At 49.0% G+C, this 26,695-nt stretch overlaps 1 protein-coding gene and 2 long non-coding RNA genes across 3 annotated transcripts in view; 1 reads left to right on the top strand and 2 right to left on the bottom strand.

Moving 5' to 3' along the window:
• Positions 1–2,725: 2,725 nt before the first annotated feature.
• On the bottom strand, positions 2,726–5,083 carry LOC127909098 (uncharacterized). The gene is made up of 3 exons (XR_008069615.1): positions 5,047–5,083; positions 3,238–3,273; positions 2,726–2,866 (listed from the first exon to the last, which is right to left on the bottom strand). It is a non-coding gene; the product is annotated as an uncharacterized LOC127909098 (long non-coding RNA).
• Positions 5,084–10,671: 5,588 nt separating this feature from the next.
• LOC127909593 (protein spire homolog 1-like) overlaps positions 10,672–26,695 on the bottom strand; it is a 53,166-nt gene continuing 37,142 nt past the window's right edge. The window contains exons 5-11 of the mRNA XM_052471748.1: positions 26,236–26,310; positions 25,594–25,758; positions 20,096–20,179; positions 18,263–18,392; positions 13,833–13,978; positions 11,028–11,109; positions 10,672–10,676 (exon numbers count right to left, since the gene is read on the bottom strand). Of these exons, the coding sequence (XP_052327708.1) occupies positions 10,672–10,676; positions 11,028–11,109; positions 13,833–13,978; positions 18,263–18,392; positions 20,096–20,179; positions 25,594–25,758; positions 26,236–26,310 (687 nt within the window). The remainder of the gene's footprint in view (positions 10,677–11,027; positions 11,110–13,832; positions 13,979–18,262; positions 18,393–20,095; positions 20,180–25,593; positions 25,759–26,235; positions 26,311–26,695) is intronic.
• Positions 19,443–20,051, top strand: LOC127909102 (uncharacterized). The gene is made up of 3 exons (XR_008069623.1): positions 19,443–19,571; positions 19,613–19,726; positions 19,955–20,051. It is a non-coding gene; the product is annotated as an uncharacterized LOC127909102 (long non-coding RNA).

Here is a 26,695-nt window from a genome sequence, read left to right as displayed (position 1 = left end):
TTTACAGTTTTGAGGAACAGAAAGAGAACCAGGAACGAAAGTGATCTATACTGCTCCGAACAGAACAGTTGTTTTAAAAGCACGGGAACCAGTTAATAACATTAATTTACCTTCAGGACATTTTTTCCCCCTGGCATCCCACAAAAAACACAAGGCGCCTAAGTAAAGCCCTTACTACAAAAGCTTCTCCATTGAGGAACTTTAACTGTGTCGCACTGCTTTGCTTTATCTTGGCCAGTTCACAGTTGTAAATGAGAACTTGCTCTCAACTGGCCCCTGGTTAAATAAAAGGTGAAATAAATAATAAAAAAATGGAAGCCGCTCCTCCGTTTAATTCTGTGGGCAGAGAATGCATGTCATAACAAGATTCCCAGCATTTCAAGTCACGCCTCCTCCTTACCTCTTTCGCTCTCTCACACCAACAAAATTTCAGTTGCATCTCACGCCTTACACTTGTCTGTCCATTGCACATGTAAATAACTATAGCCTACTAACTAACCTAACTATAGAGTATCCATGCACTATCATCTGCAAAATCAAATGTTATTGGTCACACACATGTTTAGCAGATGTTAATGCGAGTGTAGCGAAATGCATGTGCTTCTAGTTCCGACAATGTAGTAATAACCAACAAGTAATCTAACAATTTCACAACTACCACACACACACACACACACACACGTGTAAAGGAATTAATAAGAATATGTACATATAAATATGCATAGACCAAAACAACTATAGCAAGCTGCTCTATCTGCACTGATTGGTGAAGTAATTTAATGTCAAGCTAATGAATAAAAAAATGAATCATTTCAGAGGCATAAAACAGAAGAGAAAGTAAACAAATCGGTTCAGAACTTTATTTTGCAGGTCGGAACCAAAAACAATTACATTCTGTTCAGAACTGAACGATTGGAAAATGTACTGTACTATAAACACTGTACTATAAACACTGTACTATAAACACTGTACTATAAATGTACCTTTTGCAGAATTGGCAGGTGTAGGACCGGTTGAAGAACAGAACCTTTTAGTCCGAGGCAGAGGCACAGCTACAGGAGAGGAGGAGAACGGTTTAGTCCTGGCAGAGTGTCTAGACAGGCCCAGCCCCGCTGGTACAGTGTCTAGACAGGCCCAGCCCCGCTGGTACAGTGTCTAGACAGGCCCAGCCCCACTAGTACAGTGTCTAGACAGGCCCAGCCCACTAGTACTGGTACAGTGTCTAGACAGGCCCAGCCCCACTAGTACAGTGTCTAGACAGGCTCAGCCCCACTAGTACAGTGTCTAGACAGGCTCAGCCCCACTAGTACAGTGTCTAGACAGGCCCAGCCCCACTAGTACAGTGTCTAGACAGGCCCAGCCCCACTAGTACAGTGTCTAGACAGGCCCAGCCCCGCTAGTACAGTGTCTAGACAGGCCCAGCCCCGCTGGTACAGTGTCTAGACAGGCCCACTAGCTGGTACAGTGTCTAGACAGGCCCACTAGTACAGTGTCTAGACAGGCTAGACAGGCCAGCCCCACTAGTACCCCTCAGCTAGTACAGTGTCTAGACAGGCCCACTAGTACAGCTAGGGCCCACCCACTAGCTGGTAGAGTATCTAGACAGGCCCAGCCCCGCTAGTACAGTATCTAGACAGGCCCACTAGTACAGTATCTAGACAGGCCCGCTAGTACAGTATCTAGACAGGCCCACTAGTACAGTATCTAGACAGGCCCACTAGTACAGTATCTAGACAGGCCCACTAGTACAGTATCTAGACAGGCCCACTAGTACAGTATCTAGACAGGCCCACTAGTACAGTATCTAGACAGGCCCACTAGTACAGTATCTAGACAGGCCCACTAGTACAGTATCTAGACAGGCCCACTAGTACAGTATCTAGACAGGCCCACTAGTACAGTATCTAGACAGGCCCACTAGTACAGTATCTAGACAGGCCCACTAGTACAGTATCTAGACAGGCCCAGGCCCACTAGTACAGTATCTAGACAGGCCCACTAGTACAGTATCTAGACAGGCCCACAGTATCTAGACAGCCCAGTATCTAGACAGGCCCAGCCCCACTAGTACAGTATCTAGACAGGCCCACTAGTACAGTATCTAGACAGGCCCACTAGTACAGTATCTAGACAGGCCCAGTACAGTTTAGCCCCACTAGTACAGTATCTAGACAGGCCCAGGTTTAGACAGGCCCACTAGTACAGTATCTAGACAGGCCCAGGTTTAGCCCCACTAGTACAGTGTCTAGACAGGCCCAGCCCCACTGGTAGTACAGTATCTAGACAGGCCCACTAGTACCCACTGGTAGAGTATCTAGACAGGCCCACCCCGCTAGTACAGTATCTAGACAGGCCCAGCTACTAGTACAGTATCTAGACAGTACCCAGCCCACTAGTACAGTATCTAGACAGCCCAGCCCCACTAGTACAGTATCTAGACAGCCCCACTAGTACAGTATCTAGACAGGCCCAGCCCCACTAGTACAGTATCTAGACAGGCCCAGCCCCACTAGTACAGTATCTAGACAGACCCAGCCCCACTAGTACAGTATCTAGACAGGCCCAGCCCCACTAGTACAGTATCTAGACAGGCCCAGCCCCACTAGTACAGTATCTAGACAGGCCCAGCCCCACTAGTACAGTATCTAGACAGGCCCAGCCCCACTAGTACAGTATCTAGACAGGCCCAGCCCCGCTAGTACAGTATCTAGACAGGCTCAGCTCTCACCTTTCCTTTCCTCAGTTCGTTGTAAACGTCTTTGTACTGTTGGAACTTCTCCAGCTCAGCTTTGACCAGAACCTGTCTGATGTGCATCACCTCTTCTACTGTTAGAGCCAGACACTCTACAGGGTAGCAGAAGTCCTCCTGAAATAACACCCCCCAACGTTGTGTTGTTAAACCCCCACCAGGACATTACTCCCAGGGAGCACACAGAGCATGCCCAGACTGATGACAAACAGAAGTGAACAACACAGCAGGTCTGAGGACATCTTAACACCAAGTGAGTCATGTAGTCAGTTGGTGTACAAAGTCTAAAATGTGTTCCCAAACAGTGGTAGTTTTAAGACTAAAAGTTGTATTAGGTGATCATTGATGATGTAATTGGGTGCGTTCCAGGTCGTCATTTTTGCAGTCTGGGGTCCAATAATCTCTGAATATTGTTATATTCTACATCAATGTGGTGACGACCTGGAACGCATCCATAGTTAGAGTGGAATAACACATCCATGACGTACCACCTTAGCACCACTGCTGGGGGCGGGGTTTTCCACCTGACAGGAAATAGAACAGCCCAGTATTACCGGCGGGACCACTACCGACTCCCCAGTATTACCGGCGGGACCACTACAGACTCCTCCAGAACACCATTCTATCATTACATCTGCCTCTGAAGATGACAAAGTACTCAACTAGCAGCTTCATTAAATAGTACCAGCAAAACACCAGTGTCATCGTCAACAGTGAAGAGGTGACTCCAGGATGCTGGTCTTCTAGGCAGAGTTCCTCTGTCCAGTCTCAGCATTAACAGTAAAGAGGTGACTCCAGGATGCTGGTCTTCTAGGCAGAGTTCCTCTGTCCAGTCTCAGCGTCAACAGTGAAGAGGTGACTCCAGGATGCTGGTCTTCTAGGCAGAGTTCCTCTGTCCAGTCTCAGCGTCAACAGTGAAGAGGAGACTCCAGGATGCTGGTCTTCTAGGCAGAGTTCCTCTGTCCAGTCTCAGCGTCAACAGTGAAGAGGAGACTCCAGGATGCTGGTCTTCTAGGCAGACTTCCTCTGTCCAGTCTCAGCGTCAACAGTGAAGAGGAGACTCCAGGATGCTGGTCTTCTAGGCAGAGTTCCTCTGTCCAGTCTCAGCGTCAACAGTGAAGAGGAGACTCCAGGATGCTGGTCTTCTAGGCAGAGTTCCTCTGTCCAGTCTCAGCGTCAACAGTGAAGAGGAGACTCCAGGATGCTGGTCTTCTAGGCAGAGTTCCTCTGTCCAGTCTCAGCGTCAACAGTGAAGAGGAGACTCCAGGATGCTGGTCTTCTAGGCAGAGTTCCTCTGTCCAGTGTCTGTGTTCTTTTACACATCTTAATATTTTATTTTTTATTGGCCAAGTCAGATATGTTTTTTTCAGTGAAGTAGGAGACTCCAGGATGCTGTGTCTTCTAGCAGCACACAGTAGTGAAGTCACTCTGTCCAGTCTATAATACCAGCGTCACACAGTGAAGTAGTGTCCAGGATGCTGGTCTTCAAGTAGTGCAGAGTTCCTATAATACTGCCAGTCTCAGCAGTCAAGTAGTAAAGTCCACTATAATACCATGCAGCACACAGTAGACTATATTACCAGGCATGCTGGTCTTAATACCATGCAGCACACAGTAGTGAAGTAGTGTCACTCTGTCCAGTGTCTATAATACCACGTAGTTCTTTTACACTATAATATAGTTTGTCCACTATTTAGTATTGGCACACAGTAGTGAAGTAGTGTCAGATATGTTTTATAATCTTTGAAGTAGTGTACAGCCATGCCAGTAGTGAAGTCGCCTCTATCACAGTAGTGAAGTAGTGTCCACTATAATACCATGCAGCACACAGTAGTGAACTATAATACCACGTAGCACACAGTGTCCACTATAATACCATGCAGCACACAGTAGTGAAGTAGTGTCCACTATAATACCATGCAGCACACAGTAGTGAAGTAGTGTCCACTATAATACCATGCAGCACACAGTAGTGAAGTAGTGTACACTAATACCATGCAGCACACAGTAGTGAAGTAGTGTCCACTATAATACCATGCAGCACACAGTAGTGAAGTAGTGTCCACTATAATACCATGCAGCACACAGTAGTGAAGTAGTGTCCACTATAATACCATGCAGCACACAGTAGTGAAGTAGTGTCCACTATAATACCACGCAGCACACAGTAGTGAAGTAGTGTCCACTATAATACCATGCAGCACACAGTAGTGAAGTAGTGTCCACTATAATACCATGCAGCACACAGTAGTGAAGTAGTGTACACTAATACCATGCAGCACACAATAGTGACATACCAGAGACTTGGAGCTCTGTCTGGTGGGGGCTGTGAAGTAGTGTACACTAATGCCATGGTAGTGGGGCTCTATTCTCACTGGTGGTGAGTGTGTATGCCCCATCTGAGGGAGGGTGACTGTCCAGGCTGGGGGAGTCAGTGGTGATGGACTATATACGGAACCTAGGGGTGCTGGAGGGGAGAGATGAGAACAGTGAGATTAGAGTTCAGGAGGAAGGAGGCCCAGCTTGAGTTGAGAAAGGCAGTTTGAGTAGTGTCGTGCCCACATTTGACCAGTAGGCCCACTATACAGGACTAAAGTAGTGCCCTACATTTGACCAGGGCCACACAGGACTAAAGTAGTGCCCTACATTTGACCAGGGCACATACAGGACTAAAGTAGTGCCACTACATTTGACCAGGGCAAGAGGACTAAAGTAGTGCCACTATATTTGACCAGGGCCCATACAGGACTAAAGTAGTGCCACTACATTTGACCAGGGCCCATACAGGACTAAAGTAGTGCCCTACATTTGACCAGGGCCCATACAGGACTAAAGTAGTGCCCTACATTTGACCAGGGCCTGGAGGACTAAAGTAGTGCCCTACATTTGACCAGGGCCCATACAGGACTAAATGTAGTGCCCTACATTTGACCAGGGCCCATAGAGGACTAAAGTAGTGCCCTACATTTGACCAGGGCCCCATACAGGACTAAAGTCGTGCCCTACATTTGACCAGGGCCCCATACAGGACTAAAGTCGTGCCCTACATTTGACCAGGGCCCCATACAGGACTAAAGTCGTGCCCTACATTTGACCAGGGCCCATACAGGACTAAAGTAGTGCCCTACATTTGACCAGGGCCCATACAGGACTAAAGTAGTGCCCTACATTTGACCAGGGCCCATACAGGACTAAAGTAGTGCCCTACATTTGACCAGGGCCCATACAGGACTAAAGTCGTGCCCTACATTTGACCAGGGCCCCATACAGGACTAAAGTGGTACCCTACATTTGACCAGGGCCAAGAGGACTAAAGTAGTGCCCTACATTTGACCAGGGCCCATACAGGACTAAAGTAGTGCCCTACATTTGACCAGGGCCCATACAGGACTAAAGTAGTGCCCTACATTTGACCAGGGCCCATACAGGACTAAAGTAGTGCCCTACATTTGACCAGGGCCCATACAGGACTAAAGTAGTGCCCTACATTTGACCAGGGCCCATACAGGACTAAAGTAGTGCCCTACATTTGACCAGGGCCCATACAGGACTAAAGTAGTGCCCTACATTTGACCAGGGCCCATACAGGACTAAAGTAGTGCCCTACATTTGACCAGGGCCCATACAGGACTAAAGTAGTGCCCTACATTTGACCAGGGCCCATACAGGACTAAAGTAGTGCCCTACATTTGACCAGGGCCCATACAGGACTAAAGTAGTGCAGCATCACTCCTGCTACTTTATTGCACATGTTTTGAACATGCCCCAAACTCTTGGATTTGGTACAAGAACCCTTCTGCACGTGGAGATGGTACATTTTGCAGTTTGACAGGGCCCATACAGGACTACGTAGTGTAATTTCTCCAGGGCCTCCTGGGTTCTGTTGCCTCATTTGACTCCACCTTCATACAGGACTAAAGTAGGGACATTTGACCAGCCACATACAGGACTAAATAGTCCACTACCTTTGAATAATCACAGGGCTTCAAGACTAAAGTAGTGCCCTACATTTGACCAGGGCCCACAACACACCCCCAGACTACCACACGCCATTTGAGGGCCCATAAGACAACACACCCCCAGAGGACCACACACACCCCCAGAGGACCACACACACCCCAGAGGACCACACATTTGACCAGGGCCCAAACAGGACAAAGTAACACACCCCCAGAGGACAAAGTACCCCCAGAGGACATACACACTAAAGTAGGACAACACAGGGCCCAGAGGACAACACACTCCCCAGAGGACATACAGGACTAAACACTCCCCAGAGGACAACACACTAGTAGTGGTTTGACCAGAGGACAACACACAGTAACACACCCCAGAGGACAACACACCCCAGAGGACCACACACTTCCAGGGACATACAGGACCCCCAGAGGACCACACACCCCCAGACCAGAGGACAACACACCCTGGACCACACACCCCAGAGGACAACACACACAGTAACACAGGGTCCCAGAGGACAACACACAGTAACACACCCCCAGAGGACAACACACAGTAGGCACACCCCCAGAGGACAACACACCCCAGAGGACAACACACCCCCAGAGGACAACACACTCTAACACTCCCAGAGGACAACACACTAAAGTAACACTCCCCCAGAGGACAACACACTAGTAACACTCCCCCAGAGGACAACACACAGTAACACACCCCCAGAGGACAACACACAGTAACACAGAGGACAACACACCCCCAGAGGACAGACACACAGTAACACACCCCCAGAGGACAACACACCCCTCTTGAGGACAACACACAGTAACACTTCCCCAGAGGACCACACACCCCCAGAGGACAACACACCCCCAGAGGACAACACACAGTAACACACCCCCAGAGGACAACACACAGTAACAACACCAGAGGACAACACACCCCCAGAGGACAACACACAGTAACACACCACTTCCAACACAGTAACACATCCCCAGAGGACAACACATCAGAGGACAACACACCCCAGAGGACAACACATCCCCAGAGGACAACACATCCCCAGAGGACAACACACCCCAGAGGACAACACACAGTAACACACCCCAGAGGACAACACACCCCCAGAGGACAACACACAGTAACACACCCCCAGAGGACAACACACCCCCAGAGGACAACACACCCCAGAGGACACACACCCCCAGAGGACACACAGAGGACACACTGTAACACACCCCCAGAGGACAACACACAGTAACACTCCCCAGAGGACAACACACACACCCCCAGAGGACAACACACAGTAACACACCCCAGAGGACAACACACAGTAACACACCCCCAGAGGACAACACACCCCAGAGGACAACACACCCCCAGAGGACAACACACAGTAACACACCCCAGAGGACAACACACCCCCAGAGGACAACACATCCCCAGAGGACAACACATCCCCAGAGGACAACACACCCCCCCAGAGGACAACACACAGTAACACACCCCCAGAGGACAACACACCCCCAGAGGACCCCCCAGAGGACACACCACCCAGAGGACCACACACCCCCAGAGGACCACACACCCCCAGAGGACAACACACAGTAACACACCCCCAGAGGACAACACACAGTAACACACCCCCAGAGGACAACACACATAGTAACACTCCCCCAGAGGACAACACACCCCCAGAGGAAAACACACAGTAACACACCCCCAGAGGACAACACACCCCCAGAGGACAACACACAGTAACACACCCCCAGAGGACAACACACCCCAGAGGACAACACACAGTAACACATCCCCAGAGGACAACACACAGTAACACATCCCCAGAGGACAACACACAGTAACACACCCCCAGAGGACAACACACCCCCAGAGGACAACACACCCCCAGAGGACAACACACCCCCAGAGGACAACACACAGTAACACACCCCCAGAGGACAACACACAGTAACACACCCCCAGAGGACAACACACCCCCAGAGGACAACACTCCCCCAGAGGACAACACTCCCCCAGAGGACAACACACCCCCAGAGGACAACACACCCCCAGAGGACAACACATAGTAAAACACCCCCAGAGGACAACACACCCCCAGGGGACCACACACCCCCAGGGGACCACACACCCCCAGAGGACCACACACCCCCAGAGGACCACACACCCCCAGAGGACAACACACAGTAACACATCCCCAGAGGACAACACTCCCCCAGAGGACAACACTCCCCCAGAGGACAACACTCCCCCAGAGGACAACACACCCCCAGAGGACAACACACCCCAGAGGACAACACACAGTAACACATCCCCAGAGGACAACACTCCCCCAGAGGACAACACTCCCCCAGAGGACAACACTCCCCAGAGGACAACACTCCCCAGAGGACAACACACCCCCAGAGGACAACACACCCCCAGAGGACAACACACCCCAGAGGACAACACACCCCCAGAGGACAACACACCCCCAGAGGACCACACATCCCCAGAGGACAACACACCCCAGAGGACAACACATCCCCAGAGGACAACACACCCCCAGAGGACAACACACCCCCAGAGGACAACACACCCCAGAGGACAACACACAGTAACACACCCCCAGAGGACCACACACCCACAGAGGACAACACACCCCCAGAGGACAACACACAGTAACACACCCCCAGAGGACAACACACATCCCCAGAGGACAACACACCCCCAGAGGACAACACACCCCCAGAGGACAACACCCAGTAACACACCCCCAGAGGACCACACACCCCCAGAGGACAACACACCCCCAGAGGACAACACACAGTAACACACCCCCAGAGGACAACACACCCCCAGAGGACAACACACCCCAGAGGACAACACACCCCCAGAGGACAACACACCCCCAGAGGACAACACACCCCCAGAGGACAACACACCCCCAGAGGACAACACACCCCCAGAGGACAACACACAGTAACACACCCCCAGAGGACCACACACCCCCAGAGGACAACACACAGTAACACACCCCCAGAGGACAACACACCCCCAGAGGACCACACACCCCCAGAGGACAACACACCCCCAGAGGACAACACACAGTAACACACCCCCAGAGGACAACACACCCCCAGAGGACAACACACCCCCAGAGGACAACACACCCCCAGAGGACAACACACCCCCAGAGGACAACACACCCCCAGAGGACCACACACAGTAACACCCCCAGAGGACAACACATAGTAACACACCCCCAGAGGACAACACACCCCCAGAGGACAACACACAGTAACACACCCCCCCCCAGAGGACCACACACCCCCAGGAGGACAACACACCCCCCAGGAGGACAACACACCCCCAGGAGGACAACACACCCCCAGGAGGACAACACACCCCCAGGAGGACAACACACCCCCAGAGGACAGCACACAGTAACACACCCCCAGAGGACAACACACCCCCAGAGGACAACACACCCCCAGAGGACAACACACAGTAACACACCCCCAGAGGACAACACACACCCCCAGAGGACAACACACACCCCCAGAGGACAACACACACCCCCAGAGGACAACACACCCCCAGAGGACAACACACCCCCAGAGGACAACACACCCCCAGAGGACAACACTCCCCCAGAGGACAACACTCCCCCAGAGGACAACACACCCCCAGAGGACAACACATCCATTCTCATCAGAACTGCTTGTCTGTCTGAAGCGGCAACAGCTTCGAAAACAACGTGTTTGAAAGGATACTTCAGGATTCTGGCAATGAAGCCTTTTATGTACTGTCCTTAGACTCCGATGAACTCGTGGACACCATTTTAAATGTCTCTGCATGCAGTTTAAAAGGAAGATGCTAACTAGCATTAGCACAATGACAAAGTCTATGCTATCAGCTAGCATGCCCCCAGTCATGACTCTAACGCAACACGAAACTATTTTCCTTCATACTGGAAGCATAGACAAGATGAATATAATCTTCATTGCTTTTTTCAGAGTTGCACCAATGGTGGAAATAACAAGACTGTGTTATAATGCTGTTATAGCATCAAATGGTTGTTAGTGCACACTTCTGTGGCATTTATCTAGTGAATAGGGTGCCATTTGGGATGCACAAGTAGTGTTCTATACCTCAGGAGCCTTCAAAGAGTAGACGGATCTAGTGTACTAGCTAGTATGTACTTTACCATTCAATAATGTGCATGTTTTCGTGGAATATGGAACAGTTTATAAAATGTTAACTATGAATTCATAAATACAAAAGAGATATATAAAAAATAAAAAGAGCGAAAGTATCTTACCGTTCTTCCCAAGGACAGATTCAGGAGACGAGGTGTCCAACACGGATGCTGACCAACTGGAGGAGCTGTGACTGGGCTCATCCTGTTAATGAGGAGATCAACATTACTGATGGAGACCAACTGGAGGAGCTGTGACTGGGCTCATCCTGTTAATGAGGAGACCAACATTACTGATGGAGACCAACTGGAGGAGCTGTGACTGGGTTCATCCTGTTAATGAGGAGATACACATTACTGATGGAGACCAACTGGAGGAGCTGTGACTGGGTTCATCCTGTTAATGAGGAGACCAACATTACTGATGGAGACCAACTGGAGGAGCTGTGACTGGGTTCATCCTGTTAATGAGGAGATGCACAATACTGATGGAGACAGACTACCATTACACAAGAGACTAACCTGCTCCTCAGCAAACATGATAATTTCTGCCTCTGGAGGGCTGTGACTGGGCTCACCCTGTTAACTCTGAGGAGACACCAACATTACTGATGGAGACCAACTGGAGGACACTGTGACTGGGCTCATCCTGTTAATGGAGGAGATACACAGACACTGATGGGCGACCAACTGGAGACAGCTGTGACTGGGCTCATCCTGTTAATGAGGAGATAAACATTACTGATGGAGACCAACTGGAGAGCTGTGACTGGGCTCATCCTGTTAATGAGGAGACTGGGCGACACCACTGATGGAGACCAACTGGACACTCTGGGCGACACCAACGAGACACTCTGGACGGGCGAGACACTCTGGGCGGGCATGAGGAGATGGGCGGGCGACACCATACTGATCTGGGCGACAGACTACCATCTGGGCGACACCAGACTAACCTGGGCGACACCTCACTCTGGGCGACACCAACGAGACACTCTGGACGGGCGACACCAACGAGACACTCTGGACGGGCGACACCAACTAGACACTCTGGACGGGCGACACCACCAGACACTCTGGACGGGCGACACCAACTAGACACTCTGGACGGGCGACACCAACGAGACACTCTGGGCGACACCAACGAGACACTCTGGGCGACACCAACGAGACACTCTGGGCGACACCAACGAGACACTCTGGGCGACACCAACGAGACACTCTGGGCGACACCAACGAGACACTCTGGGCGACACCAACGAGACACTCTGGGCGACACCAACGAGACACTCTGGGCGACACCAACGAGACACTCTGGGCGACACCAACTAGACACTCTGGGCGACACCAACTAGACACTCTGGGCGACACCAACTAGACACTCTGGGCGACACCAACTAGACACTCTGGGCGACACCAACTAGACACTCTGGGCGACACCAACTAGACACTCTGGGCGACACCAACTAGACACTCTGGGCGACACCAACTAGACACTCTGGGCGACACCAACTAGACACTCTGGGCGACACCAACGAGACACTCTGGGCGAGACACTCTGGGCGACACCGACTAGACACTCTGGGCGACACCGACTAGACACTCTGGGCGACACACTCTGGGCGACACCGACTAGACACTCTGGGCGACACCGACTAGACACTCTGGGCGACACCGACTAGACACTCTGGGCACCAACGAGACACTCTGACACCGACTAGACACTCTGGGCGACACCGACTAGACACTCTGGGCGACACCGACTAGACACTCTGGGCGACAGACACTCTGGACGACACCAACGAGACACTCTGGGCGACACCGACGAGACACTCTGGGCGACACCAACTAGACACTCTGGGCACCAACGAGACACTCTGGACTAGACACTCTGGGCGACACCGAGACACTCTGGACAGACACTCTGGACGACACCAACTACTCTGGACGACACCACTAGACACTCTGGGCGACACCGACTAGACACTCTGGGCAACACCAACTAGACACTCTGGGCACACCAACTAGACACTCTGGGCGACACCAACTAGACACTCTGGGCGACACCAACTAGACACTCTGGACGACACCAACTAGACACTCTGGACGACACCAACTAGACACTCTGGACGACACCAACTAGACACTCTGGACGACACCAACTAGACACTCTGGACGACACCAACTAGACACTCTGGACGACACCAACTAGACACTCTGGACAACACCAACTAGACACTCTGGACAACACCAACTAGACACTCTGGACAACACCAACTAGACACTCTGGACAACACCAACTAGACACTCTGGACACCAACTAGACACTCTGGACAACACCAACTAGACACTCTGGACAACACCAACTAGACACTCTGGACAACACCAACTAGACACTCTGGACAACACCAACTAGACACTCTGGACAACACCAACTAGACACTCTGGACAACACCAACTAGACACTCTGGACAACACCAACTAGACACTCTGGACAACACCAACTAGACACTCTGGACAACACCAACTAGACACTCTGGACAACACCAACTAGACACTCTGGACAACACCAACTAGACACTCTGGACACCCAACTAGACACTCTGGATAACACCAACTAGACACTCTGGATAACACCAACTAGACACTCTGGATAACACCAACTAGACACTCTGGATAACACCAACTAGACACTCTGGATAACACCAACTAGACACTCTGGATAACACCAACTAGACACTCTGGATAACACCAACTAGACACTCTGGATAACACCAACTAGACACTCTGGATAACACCAACTAGACACTCTGGATATTGGCTGATAAAGGACAAAAAACACTTGTTTGTGTGTGCAAGTCAAAAATCGTTCTTGTACTCCTCGTTGTAGAAAAAAAAAGGCTTTTGTGTAAGTGTAACACACACACACACATCAGACTCTGAGCTTTCCAGTTCAGACAGTGTGGGCGCCTTCAGGAGCCTCTTCCTCTGATGCAGAGCCCCTCCCACCCCGGGAGCTGGTGGACAGGACAGGGTACTGGTGGCGTGCTTCCTGGGGGCATCTGGAGTGGACAAGTCTGTGGGAGGAGTCAGAGGACAGAGGAAAAGGAGAACATTAGTCACAGGGAGACAGGAAAATAGAAAGAAAAAAAAAAAAAACATTGAGTAGGTCTGTCCAAACGTTTGACTCGTACTGGAGACGGTTCAATGCCTAACATAAGGGTTTAAATGCATGTACAAAAATAAATAGATGGTTTCCTGATCTTTATGTCTCTCAGATATTTGACAGACACTTCAGGGGGGATCTCTGTTGTTCAAGGCGTTTGTACGGGCTAATAGCAAGCAAGGCCAACAACACATTAATCAAATCATTATGTATACTGGATATATTTTTTAATACTTCAAGGGGTCCTACAATTCTAAATCAAGATTATCTTTGACCTTCTTTAAAAAATTCCATACATCTTAGTGGAATTGTATAAAACGCTGTAAGTACAGAAACACAATGTTTAAAAAAAGGCACCAGCATTACGATGGGACTCATTGGGTTAAACTGGTTTACCTCTAGAGGCAACATCAATTATTACTGTGAGAAGGAAAACTTACCTAAATATTGATGCTACCGTCAGTAAAGGCACAAATAGACCAGGGCCAAGAGGACTGGTCCACAAAGACAGTTGATTTTAAAGATACAATTTGGTATTATTCCGACATACATTTCCTCTCGTTCAAGTCCAACACTATGTCCTTCATCACACACACACACACACACACACACACACACACGGTGTGAGAACAGTAATAATACCAGAGCTGCGGTTCAGATCTTGAGGGGTGCTGATGATTTAGTCTGCTCCTATAGGAGGGAACATCATCAATATGGTCCTGTCATCATCATCATCATCATCACTGTATTCCTCCCTAATCATCAGTCTGTGTTACAGTCAGGTCTTTAGTCTGCTCCTATAGGAGGGAACATCTTCAATATGGTCCTGTCATCATCATCACTGTATTCCTCCCTAATCATCAGTCTGTGTTACAGTCAGGTCTTTAGTCTGCTCCTATAGGAGGGAACATCTTCAATATGGTCCTGTCATCATCATCATCATCACTGTATTCCTCCCTAATCATCAGTCTGTGTTACAGTCAGGTCTTTAGTCTGCTCCTATAGGAGGGAACATCTTCAATATGGTCCTGTCATCATCATTCATCATCAACACTGTATTCCTCCCTAATCATCATCAATATTTTAAAAAAACACACTACCCCATAATGACAAAGCGAAAACATGTTCAGAAATGTTTGCAAATGTATAATTGTTTTTATTTTTAAAAACACCTTATTTACATAAGTATTCAGACCCTTTGCTATGAGAGTCGAAATTGAGCTCAGGTGCATCCAGTTGCCATCCTTTGACAGTGCATGTCAGAGCAAAAACCAAGCCATTGTCTATAGAGCGCCAAGACAGGATTGTGTCAAGGCACAGATCTGGGCACCAAAAAATGTCTGCAACATTGAAGGTTCCCAAGAACACAGTGGCCTCCATCATTCTTAAACGGAAGAAGTTTGGAACAACCAAGACTCTTGCTAGAGCTGGCCGCCCGGCCAAACTGAACAATCTGGGAGAAGGGCCTTGGTCAGGGAGGTGACCAATCACCTGATGGTCACTCTGACAGAGCTCTAGAGTTCCTCTGTGGAGATGGGAGAAACTTCCAGAAGGACAACCATCTCTGCAGCTCTCCACCAATCACGGCTTTATGGTAGTGGCCAGATGAAAATCACTCTTCAGTAAAAGACACATGACAACCTTCTTGGAGTTTGCCAAAAGGCACCTAAAGACTCTCAGAACATGAGACAAGATTCTCTGGTCTGATGAAACCAAGATTGAACCCTTTGGCCTGAATGCCAAGAGTCACGGCTGGATGAAACCTGGCACCATCCCTACGGTGAAGCATGGTGGTGGCAGCGTCATGCTGTGTGGATGTTTTTCAGCGGCAGGGACTGGGAGACTAGTCAGGATCGAGGGAAAGATGGAGCAAAGTATTGAAAGATTCTTGCTGAAAACCTGCTCCAGAGCGCTTGAGTGGCCCAGCCAGAGCCCGGACTTGAACCCAATCAAATATCTCTGGAGAAACCAGAAAATAGCTGTGCAGCGACACTCCCTATACAACATGACAGAGCTTGAGAGGATCTGCAGAGAAGAAAAGGAGAAACTCCAAATACAGGTGTGCCAAGCTTGTAGCATCATACTTAAGACTCAAGGCTGTAATCGCTGTCAAAGGTGCTTCAACAAAGTACTGAGTAAAGGGTCTGAATACATATGAAAATGTAATATTTCAGTTTTTGCTTTGTCGTTATGGGGTATTGTGTATAGAGATTGATGAGTGAAAAAACAATTTAATCCATTTTAGAAAAAGGTTGTAACAAAATGTGGAAAAAGTCAAAGGGTCTGAATACTTTCCCAAGGCACTGTATACCATAGTGAATCATGGTGACGGACAGGCCAGGCAGGCAGCCTTTAGTGTTACAGGGTAATCTGTCCCCTGTAGGAAGCACTTTAGTCAGCACTGCACTAACCATACCTAATCATAATATAACCCTACCCCACCATAATATAAACCCTAGTAGAACCCAACCATTACCCCACCCCATTACCCCACCATCCATCACCACACACTTTAAAGCACGTCCGTCTGTGTTTGGGTCTGAACCTGGTCGATTTGAACATGATCAGATGGGTGGTGTTATTGTCAGAGTAATTTCATGGACTTACTGAATTGGAGTTCGTAAGTGTGCCTGCTCCACTTAGCCAGCACTGGGAGTCTGGGCTGTATCATGTTAGCTCCACTAACTCACTGCTAGCCTGGGCTGCATCATGTTAGCTCCACTAACTCACTGCTAGCCTGCACTGGGAGTCTGGGCTGCATCATGTTAGCTCCACTAACTCACTGCTAGCCTGGGCTGCATCATGTTAGCTCCACTAACTCACTGCTAGCCTGAGAGTCTGGGCTGCATCATGTTAGCTCCACTAACTCACTGCTAGCCTGGGCTGCATCATGTTAGCTCCACTAACTCACTGCTAGCCTGGGAGTCTGGGCTGCATCATGTTAGCTCCACTAACTCACTGCTAGCCTGGGAGTCTGGGCTGCATCATGTTAGCTCCACTAACTCACTGCTAGCCTGGGAGCCTGCTAGCTGTCTGAATCGCCCTGCACTGTGCCTCCAACTCACCTTGCTACTCACTAGACCCTATGATCACTAACTCACTGCTAGCGGCTGCACATGCCTCTCCCGAATGTCATTATGCCTTGTCTATTGCGACTTTGGCTAGTGATTTTGTGGTATTTCACTGTAGAGCCTCCAGCCCTGCTCAATATGCCTTACCTAGCCCTTCTGTTCCACTCCCCACACATGCCGTGACTTCACCTGGCTTAACTGGTGCCCCTAGAGACAAAACCTCTCATCGTCACTCAATGCCTAGGCTTACCTCCACTGTACTCACATTCTACCATACCCATGTCTGTACATGATGCCTTGAATCTATTCCTCCGTGCCCAGAAATCTGCTACTTTTACTCTGCTCCGAACGCACAAAACGACCAGTTCTTTTAGCCTTTAGCCGTACTCTTCTCCTCATCTGGTGATGTAGAGGTTAACCCAGGCCCTGTAGCCACCAGTACTACACCTATTCCCCAGGCGCTCTCATTTGTTGACTTCTATAACCGTAAAAGCCTTAGTTTCATGCATGTTAACATCAGAAGCCTCCTGCCTAAGTGTGTTTTATTCACTGCTTTAGCACACTCTGCCAACCCGGGTGTCCGAGCAGTGTCTGAATCCTGGCTTAGGAAGGCCACCAAAAATCCTGAAATTTCCATCCCCAACTACAACATTTTCCGACAAGATAGAACAGCCAAAGGGGCCGGAGTTGCAATATACTGCAGAGAATGCTTGCAGAGTTCTGTCATGCTATCCAGGTCTGTGCACAAACAAGTCGAGCTTCTACTTTTAAATATCTACCTTTCTAGAAATAATTCACTGTTGCCACTTGTTACAGCCCCCACCTGTGCTCTGGAAACCATATGTGAATTGATTGATTGCCTGCCTCTTCCCCCATCTATCTTCAGTGTTCACACTGCTAGGTGACCTAAACTGGGATATGCTTAACACCCTGGCCATCCTACAATCTAAACTAGATGCCCTCAATCTCACAAATGATCAAGGAACCTACCAGGTATACAAATTCTAATCTGTGACACTAATATAATAATGTGTCATATGTGGGAATGAAATGGAGTGAGGGTCAACTTTTGTGTAACACCGGCCGAGCCGCGTCCCAGCTGCGTGCGAGCGTGTCCTGCTCACCCAGGCGGTTGCGTCGGGTCACGTCAGGTGAAACAGGCCGTAGCTTCCTCTCCTGTTTGATGCCCTCTAAGAGACGCTCATGTAGGGTCTGCGGCCACGCAGGGTGAGGCTTCAACTTCCTTCCAGTAACCTACAAGTAGACAGACAAGCAGATAATGAATTCTGTGCAGGAGGCTCATCAACCATCCACAATAAAAACATGAAGCAACATATTGAAGCAGCTGCCCTTCCTTTCAATTCAACAAAACTGGATTCATCCCCTTAGGAGCAAGAAGGCGTCACAAGGGCAATAATTGCAGTCTAGAGTGTACAACTGTGCTCTCAGTCGTAGCAATAGGAGGCTGCCAGACACCCCATCTTCCCAATTCATCCTCCTAATCATCCCCATCATGTCTGTCGTAGCACAGCAGCTGGGTTTGACGCACTAGACTATTTAAAATCGCGACCATGTTAACAATGTGAAATAGGTCTGCATCATAGACATGCATGCTTTCACATTTCATGTGGTTTATAATATACATAATTGAACAGCACTCACGGGGTTGAGAGGTGGTCAGAGACCGGGTCAGTACTCACGGGGTTGAGAGGTGGTCAGAGACCGGGTCAGTACTCACAGGGTTGAGAGGTGGTCAGAGACCGGGTCAGTACTCACGGGGTTGAGAGGTGGTCAGAGACCGGGTCAGTACTCACGGGGTTGAGAGGTGGTCAGAGACCGGGTCAGTACTCACGGGGTTGAGAGGTGGTCAGAGACCGGGTCAGTACTCACGGGGTTGAGAGGTGGTCAGAGACCGGGTCAGTACTCACAGGGTTGAGAGGTGGTCAGAGACCGGGTCAGTACTCACAGGGTTGAGAGGTGGTCAGAGACCGGGTCAGTACTCACAGGGTTGAGAGGTGGTCAGAGACCGGGTCAGTACTCACAGGGTTGAGAGGTGGTCAGAGACCGGGTCAGTACTCACAGGGTTGAGAGGTGGTCAGAGACCGGGTCAGTACTCACAGGGTTGAGAGGTGGTCAGAGACCGGGTCAGTACTCACAGGGTTGAGAGGTGGTCAGAGACCGGGTCAGTACTCACAGGGTTGAGAGGTGGTCAGAGACCGGGTCAGTACTCACAGGGTTGAGAGGTGGTCAGAGACCGGGTCAGTACTCACAGGGTTGAGAGGTGGTCAGAGACCGGGTCAGTACTCACAGGGTTGAGAGGTGGTCAGAGACCGGGTCAGTACTCACAGGGTTGAGAGGTGGTCAGAGACCGGGTCAGTACTCACAGGGTTGAGAGGTGGTCAGAGACCGGGTCAGTACTCACAGGGTTGAGAGGTGGTCAGAGACATGCGGGTCAGTACTCACAGGGTTGAGAGGTGGTCAGAGACCGGGTCAGTACTCACAGGGTTGAGAGGTGGTCAGAGACCGGGTCAGTACTCACAGGGTTGAGAGGTGGTCAGAGACCGGGTCAGTACTCACAGGGTTGAGAGGTGGTCAGCGACCGGGTCAGTACTCACAGGGTTGAGAGGTGGTCAGCGACCGGGTCAGTACTCACAGGGTTGAGAGGTGGTCAGCGACCGGGTCAGTACTCACAGGGTTGAGAGGTGGTCAGCGACCGGGTCAGTACTCACAGGGTTGAGAGGTGGTCAGCGACCGGGTCAGTACTCACAGGGTTGAGAGGTGGTCAGCGACCGGGTCAGTACTCACAGGGTTGAGAGGTGGTCAGAGACCGGGTCAGTACTCACAGGGTTGAGAGGTGGTCAGAGACCGGGTCAGTACTCACAGGGTTGAGAGGTGGTCAGAGACCGGGTCAGTACTCACAGGGTTGAGAGGTGGTCAGAGACCGGGTCAGTACTCACAGGGTTGAGAGGTGGTCTGGAGCGGATGAAGTCCAGGATGACCTCATGAGCACTCTTTAACCTGGGAGGGACGTCTCCATTCAGCTGGAGTAACAACACATCAGAACAGGAGAGGTAATGAGTACACGCACACACACAAAATGCTAACGTCAGCTGTTATTGTAATGGAGAGAGGTTAGCATGTCTTGGGATTTTCATATTTGGAGATTAACTCTCACTCATTTAGGACTATCCGTAATCATGGTAGAGAGAATCCACATGAACGGACAAGAAACATATTCTATTGTTATTTACAAGAAAAGTGACAATACATTATTTACCATCAATTTCTATTGGGCAGAAAGTAATTGAAACAAATCGAAACAGCAAACGCATCCAAAAGGTTTGATGTAATCATTGCGTCCGAGCACTAGTGAGACCAAACACTAAAGTTCAGTCGTTTAATACTGTTAGGTTCTGAGAATATGGAAATATATTTATTCATGTCACTGATGCAGTGCTGAGGTTTAGAGGTTAAGGGTTATAAGAGGAAGGTATATAGCAGAGGGTCTAGACCACTAGTTAAGGGTTAGAGGGTCTAGACCACTAGTTAAGGGTTAGAGGGTCTAGACCACTAGTTAAGGGTTAGAGGGTCTAGACCACTAGTTAAGGGTTAGAGGGTCTAGACCACTAGTTAAGGGTTAGAGGGTCTAGACCACTAGTTAAGGGTTAGAGGGTCTAGACCACTAGTTAAGGGTTAGAGGGTCTAGACCACTAGTTAAGGGTTAGAGGGTCTAGACCACTAGTTAAGGGTTAGAGGGTCTAGACCACTAGTTAAAGGTTAGAGGGTCTAGACCACTAGTTAAGGGTTAGAGGGTCTAGACCACTAGTTAAGGGTTAGAGGGTCTAGACCACTAGTTAAGGGTTAGAGGGTCTAGACCACTAGTTAAGGGTTAGAGGGTCTAGACCACTAGTTAAGGGTTAGAGGGGGAAGGTATATAGCAGAGGGTCTAGACCACTAGTTAAGGGTTAGAGGGGGAAGGTATATAGCGGAGGGTCTAGACCACTAGTTAAGGGTTATAAGAGGAAGGTATATAGCAGAGGGTCTAGACCACTAGTTAAGGGTTAGAGGGGGAAGGTATATAGCGGAGGGTCTAGACCACTAGTTAAGGCTTAGAGGAGGAAGGTATATAGCGGAGGGTCTAGACCACTAGTTAAGGGTTAGAGGAGGAAGGTATATAGCGGAGGGTCTAGACCACTAGTTAAGGGTTAGAGGGGGAAGGTATATAGCGGAGGGTCTAGACCACTAGTTAAGGGTTAGAGGGGGAAGGTATATAGCGGAGGGTCTAGACCACTAGTTAAGGGTTAGAGGAGGAAGGTATATAGCGGAGGGTCTAGACCACTAGTTAAGGGTTAGAGGGGGAAGGTATATAGCGGAGGGTCTAGACCACTAGTTAAGGGTTAGAGGAGGAAGGTATATAGCAGAGGGTCTAGACCACTAGTTAAGGGTTAGAGGAGGAAGGTATATAGCAGAGGGTCTAGACCACTAGTTAAGGGTTAGAGGGGGAAGGTATATAGCGGAGGGTCTAGACCACTAGTTAAGGGTTAGAGGAGGAAGGTATATTGTGGGTGCAACCAAGCTTGGAATGTGTTGGGTGCAGGGAAGCCTCTCTTTTATACTGTTCGTTTCTAAGATCTCTACCCATGTCACTGAGGGAGAGGGTAATGTATAACATTTACGTTATGCCAGGATATGTCACTGAGGGTAATGTATAACGTTTACATTATGACAGGATATGTCAATGAGGGTAATGTATAACGTTTACATTATGCCAGGATATGTCACTGAGGGTAATGTATAACGTTTACATTATGACAGGATATGTCACTGAGGGAGGTAGGGTAATGTATAACGTTTACATTATGTCAGGATATGTCACTGAGGGAGAGAGGGTAATGTATAACGTTTACATTATGACAGGATATGTCACTGAGGGAGAGAGGGTAATGTATAACGTTTACATTATGTCAGGATATGTCACTGAGGGAGAGAGGGTAATGTATAACGTTTACATTATGTCAGGATATGTCACTGAGGGAGAGAGGGTAATGTATAACGTTTACATTATGACAGGATATGTCACTGAGGGAGAGAGGGTAATGTATAACGTTTACATTATGACAGGATATGTCACTGAGGGAGAGAGGGTAATGTATAACGTTTACATTATGACAGGATATGTCACTGAGGGAGAGAGGGTAATGTATAACGTTTACATTATGCCAGGATATGTCACTGAGGGTAATGTATAACGTTTACATTATGACAGGATATGTCACTGAGGGAGAGAGGGTAATGTATAACGTTTACATTATGACAGGATATGTCACTGAGGGAGAGAGGGTAATGTATAACGTTTACATTATGACAGGATATGTCACTGAGGGAGGTAGGGTAATGTATAACGTTTACATTATGACAGGATATGTCACTGAGGGAGGTAGGGTAATGTATAACGTTTACATTATGTCAGGATATGTCACTGAGGGAGAGAGGGTAATGTAACACTACACATACAGCGCTTTTGGAAGTTTGTGCCCCAGCAAAGCGGTTAAGAAGCCTGTTTTGGACCTAGAATATGCGCTCTGGTAGAGCTTGCCATATGGTAGCGGGAGAGAAGTCTATGACTCGGGTGGCTTGAGCCTGAGAATTCTTAGGGCTTTCCGATGACCGCCTTGTACAGAGGTCCTGGATGGCAGGAAACTTGGCCTCAGTGATGTACTGGGCCGTACGCACTACCCTCTGTAGTGCCTTGCGGTCGGAGGCAGAGCAGTTGCCATAGCCAGTCCGGATGCTCTCGATGGTGCAGCTGTAGAACCTTTTGAGGATCTGAGGACCCATGCCAAATCTTTTCAGTCTCCTGAGGGGGAATAGATTTTGTTGTGCCCTCTTCACAACTGTCTTGGTGTGCTTGGACCATGTTAGTTTGTTGGTGATTTGGACGCCAAGGAACTTGAAGCGCTCAACCTGCTCCACTGCAGCCGTGTCGAAGAGAGGTGCGTGCTCAGTTCTCTTTTTCCTGAAGTCCACAATCATCTCTTTCGTCTTGATCACGTTGAGGAAGAGGTTGTTATTCTAGCAACACCCGGCCGGGTCTGTCCTCCTCCTTATAGGCTGTCTCGTTGTTGTCAGAGATCAGGCCTACCACTTGTGTCATCAGCAAACTTCATGATGGTTTTGGAGTTGTGACTGGCCGTGCAGTCGTGGGTGAACAGGAAGTACAGGAGGGGGCTGAGTACACACCCCTGAGGGGCCCCTGTGATGAGGATCAGCGTGGCAGATGTGTCGTTACATACCCTTACCACCTGGGGGCGGCCCATCAGGAAGTCCAGGATCCAGTTGCTGGAGGAGGCGCTTAGTCCCCGGGTCCTTAACTTAGTGATGAGTTGAGGGCACTATGGTGTTGAATGCTGAGCTGTATTCAATGGCAGTGTGGAGCGCAATAAAGATTGTGCCTCGACACAATCCTGTCTCGGAGCTCTTCGACCTTATGGCTTGGTTTTTGCTCTGACTGGTTTTTGCACTGTCAACTGTGGGATGAGAAGCAAAGGGTGTGAATACTTATGTAACTATTTATTTTTAATACATTTGCAAACATTTCTGAACATGTTTTCGCTTTGTCATTATGGGGTAGTAGTGTGTGTCGATTGATACACTTTTTAATTTTTTTTAGGGAGAAACAGGGTTGATGACAGGACCATATTGAAGATGTTCCCTCTGGCCTCTGGCAGTCTCTGGGGGTGCAACAGGGTTCAATTCTTGGACCGACTCTTCTCTTTATACATCAATGAGGTCGCTCTTGCTGCTGGTGAGTCTCTGATCCACCTCTACGCAGACGACACCATTCTGTATACTTCTGGCCCTTCTTTGGACACTGTGTTAACAAACCTCCAGACGAGCTTCAATGCCATACAACTCTCCTTCCGTGGCCTCCAACTGCTCTTAAATACAAGTAAAACTAAATGCATGCTCTTCAACCGATCGCTATCTGCACCTACCCGCCTGTCCAACATCACTACTCTGGACGGCTCTGACTTAGAATACGTGGACAACTACAAATACTTAGGTGTCTGGTTAGATTGTAAACTCTCCTTCCAGACCCATATCAAACATCTCCAATCCAAAATTAACTCTAGAATTGGCCTCCTATTTTGCAACAAAGCATCCTTCACTCATGCTGCCAAACATACCCTTGTAAAACTGACCATCCTACCGATCCTCAACTTTGGCGATGTCATTTACAAAAAAGCCTCCAATACCCTACTCAACAAATTGGATGCAGTTTATCACAGTGCCATCCGTTGTCACCAAAGCCCCATATACTACCCACCACTGCGACCTGTATGCTCTTGTTGGCTGGCCCTTGCTTCATACTCGTCGCCAAACCCACTGGCTCCATGTCATCTACAAGACCCTGCTAGGTAAAGTCCCCCCTTATCTCAGCTCGCTGGTCACCATAGCATCTCCCACCTGTAGCACACGCTCTAGCAGGTATATCTCTCTGGTCACCCCCAAAACCAATTCTTTCTTTGGCTGCCTCTCCTTCCAGTTCTCTGCTGCCAATGACTGGAACGAACTACAAAAATCTCTGAAACTGGAAACACTTATCTCCCTCACTAGCTTTAAGTACCAACTGTCAGAGCAGCTGACAGATTACTGCACATAGCCCACCTATAATTTAGCCCAAACAACTACCTCTTTCCCAACTGTATTTAATTATTTTGCTCCTTTGCACCCCATTATTTTTATTTCTACTTTGCACATTCTTCCATTGCAAATCTACCATTCCAGTGTTTTACTTGCTATATTGTATTTACTTTGCCACCATGGCCTTTTTTGCCTTTACCTCCCTTCTCACCTCATTTGCTCACATCGTATATAGACTTGTTTCTACTGTATGTTTGTTTTACTCCATGTGTAACTCTGTGTCGTTGTATCTGTCGAACTGCTTTGCTTTATCTTGGCCAGGTCGCAATTGTAAATGAGAACTTGTTCTCAACTTGCCTACCTGGTTAAATAAAGGTTAAATAAAATAAAAAAGATTGACAAGGGAAAAACAATTATTTAAATCAACTTTAGAACAAGGCTGTCACGTAACATTTGGAAAAAGGGGTCTGAATACTTTCCGAATGTATGAAAAACATCAGGACCCAGAAAGCATCTGAAGAGTAGAAACGCTGATCCAGGATCCAATCATATGTCACAGGCTTCGTAAACAACAGGTGTAGACGAACAGTTACACGAAAATAGCACGAGCTCCTCCTGTCCAGCCAATCTTATTCATTATGATCTGAAAGGCTAAACTAAATCACAGAGCAGGACTCTGCAACGTTTCATGAATATGAGCTCAGCGACGTGGGACCGGGCTAACAGATGAGACCCTCCCTTCACAATGACTTAAAAAACCCATGATCCATCATTCCTGTAAGGTGCTGTTCTTCATGTTTAAGTCCCTCACCATGACGTTCCGTAGTTTGTATCGTTTGAAGCGTATGTCATCCATCAGCATCTCATAAGGTGTGAGCTGGAACTCTACAGGTAGAGGGCTGTACCGTCTCTCCTGGACCTTCTTCAGCTTGACCCCGTTACGCAGGTCACCCATCACCTGCATCCAGTACTTAGCCTGCGGGACACAGGATAATAGCAGGGTTGGGGTTCATTTAAATTTCTAATTCAATTCAGAAAGTAAACCAAATTTCAATTCTACATTTTCCTCATTTTACAGAATTGTAATGCAACTTTCAATGTACTTCCTGAATTTAAATTGACTGGTTGCCCAGCAACCAACCGCAGACAAGTGTCAACATTTAGATCTTTACAGTTTCTCGGTGTCAAGTATCAGAACTGTTCCTGTGTTGAGCGATAAGAGAATTACGGTCTCTCTTACCACACCCTCGCGGTCTCTCTTACCACACCCTCGCGGCCTCTCTTACCACACCCTCGCGGCCTCTCTTACCACACCCTCGCGGCCTCTCTTACCACACCGTCCGCAGCGGATTCTTCTGGTTCTCAGGGATACAGTATAGTCAAGCTAACTTCCGTTTCCCCTGAAAAAGTGATGCGGGGACTTTTTGCGCCCGCTACTTCAGGTCACGCTTACCCAGTCAGCGTTCTGTAGCTCGTTGACATCTCTGATTGGTTCCTCTCCAGTGTCTCGCTCCATCCGCCGCAGGTTCTACAAGGTACAGGGGGAAGACAGAAATGGAGAGCGTGAGAGGTGATGTGTTTAATACAGGAGTTAAGTTGCTATTTTGCTGTGCACTAGAAACATTAGAGCTCTGGGTCAACACCAGAAGGTCATGGGCAGTGTTATTTATCCGTTGTATGTCTGGCAGGAGGGAGAGAGAGGAGAGGGATGGCGGGAGGGACGGCGGGAGGAGAGGGAGAGGGTTGGCGAGAGGAGAGGGGAGAGGGACGGAGGAGAGGGAGAGGGACAGCGGGAGGAGAGGGGACGGCGGGAGGAGAGAGGGACGGCGGGAGGAGGAGGGACGGCGGGAGGGAGAGGGACAGCGGGAGGAGAGGGACGGCGGGGAGAGAGGGACGAGGAGAGGGGACGGCGG

The sequence above is a fragment of the Oncorhynchus keta genome, chromosome 19, assembly GCF_023373465.1.
Source record: "Oncorhynchus keta strain PuntledgeMale-10-30-2019 chromosome 19, Oket_V2, whole genome shotgun sequence".
Lineage (NCBI taxonomy): Eukaryota > Metazoa > Chordata > Actinopteri > Salmoniformes > Salmonidae > Oncorhynchus > Oncorhynchus keta.
This window is presented reverse-complemented; position numbering and strand designations above follow the sequence as displayed.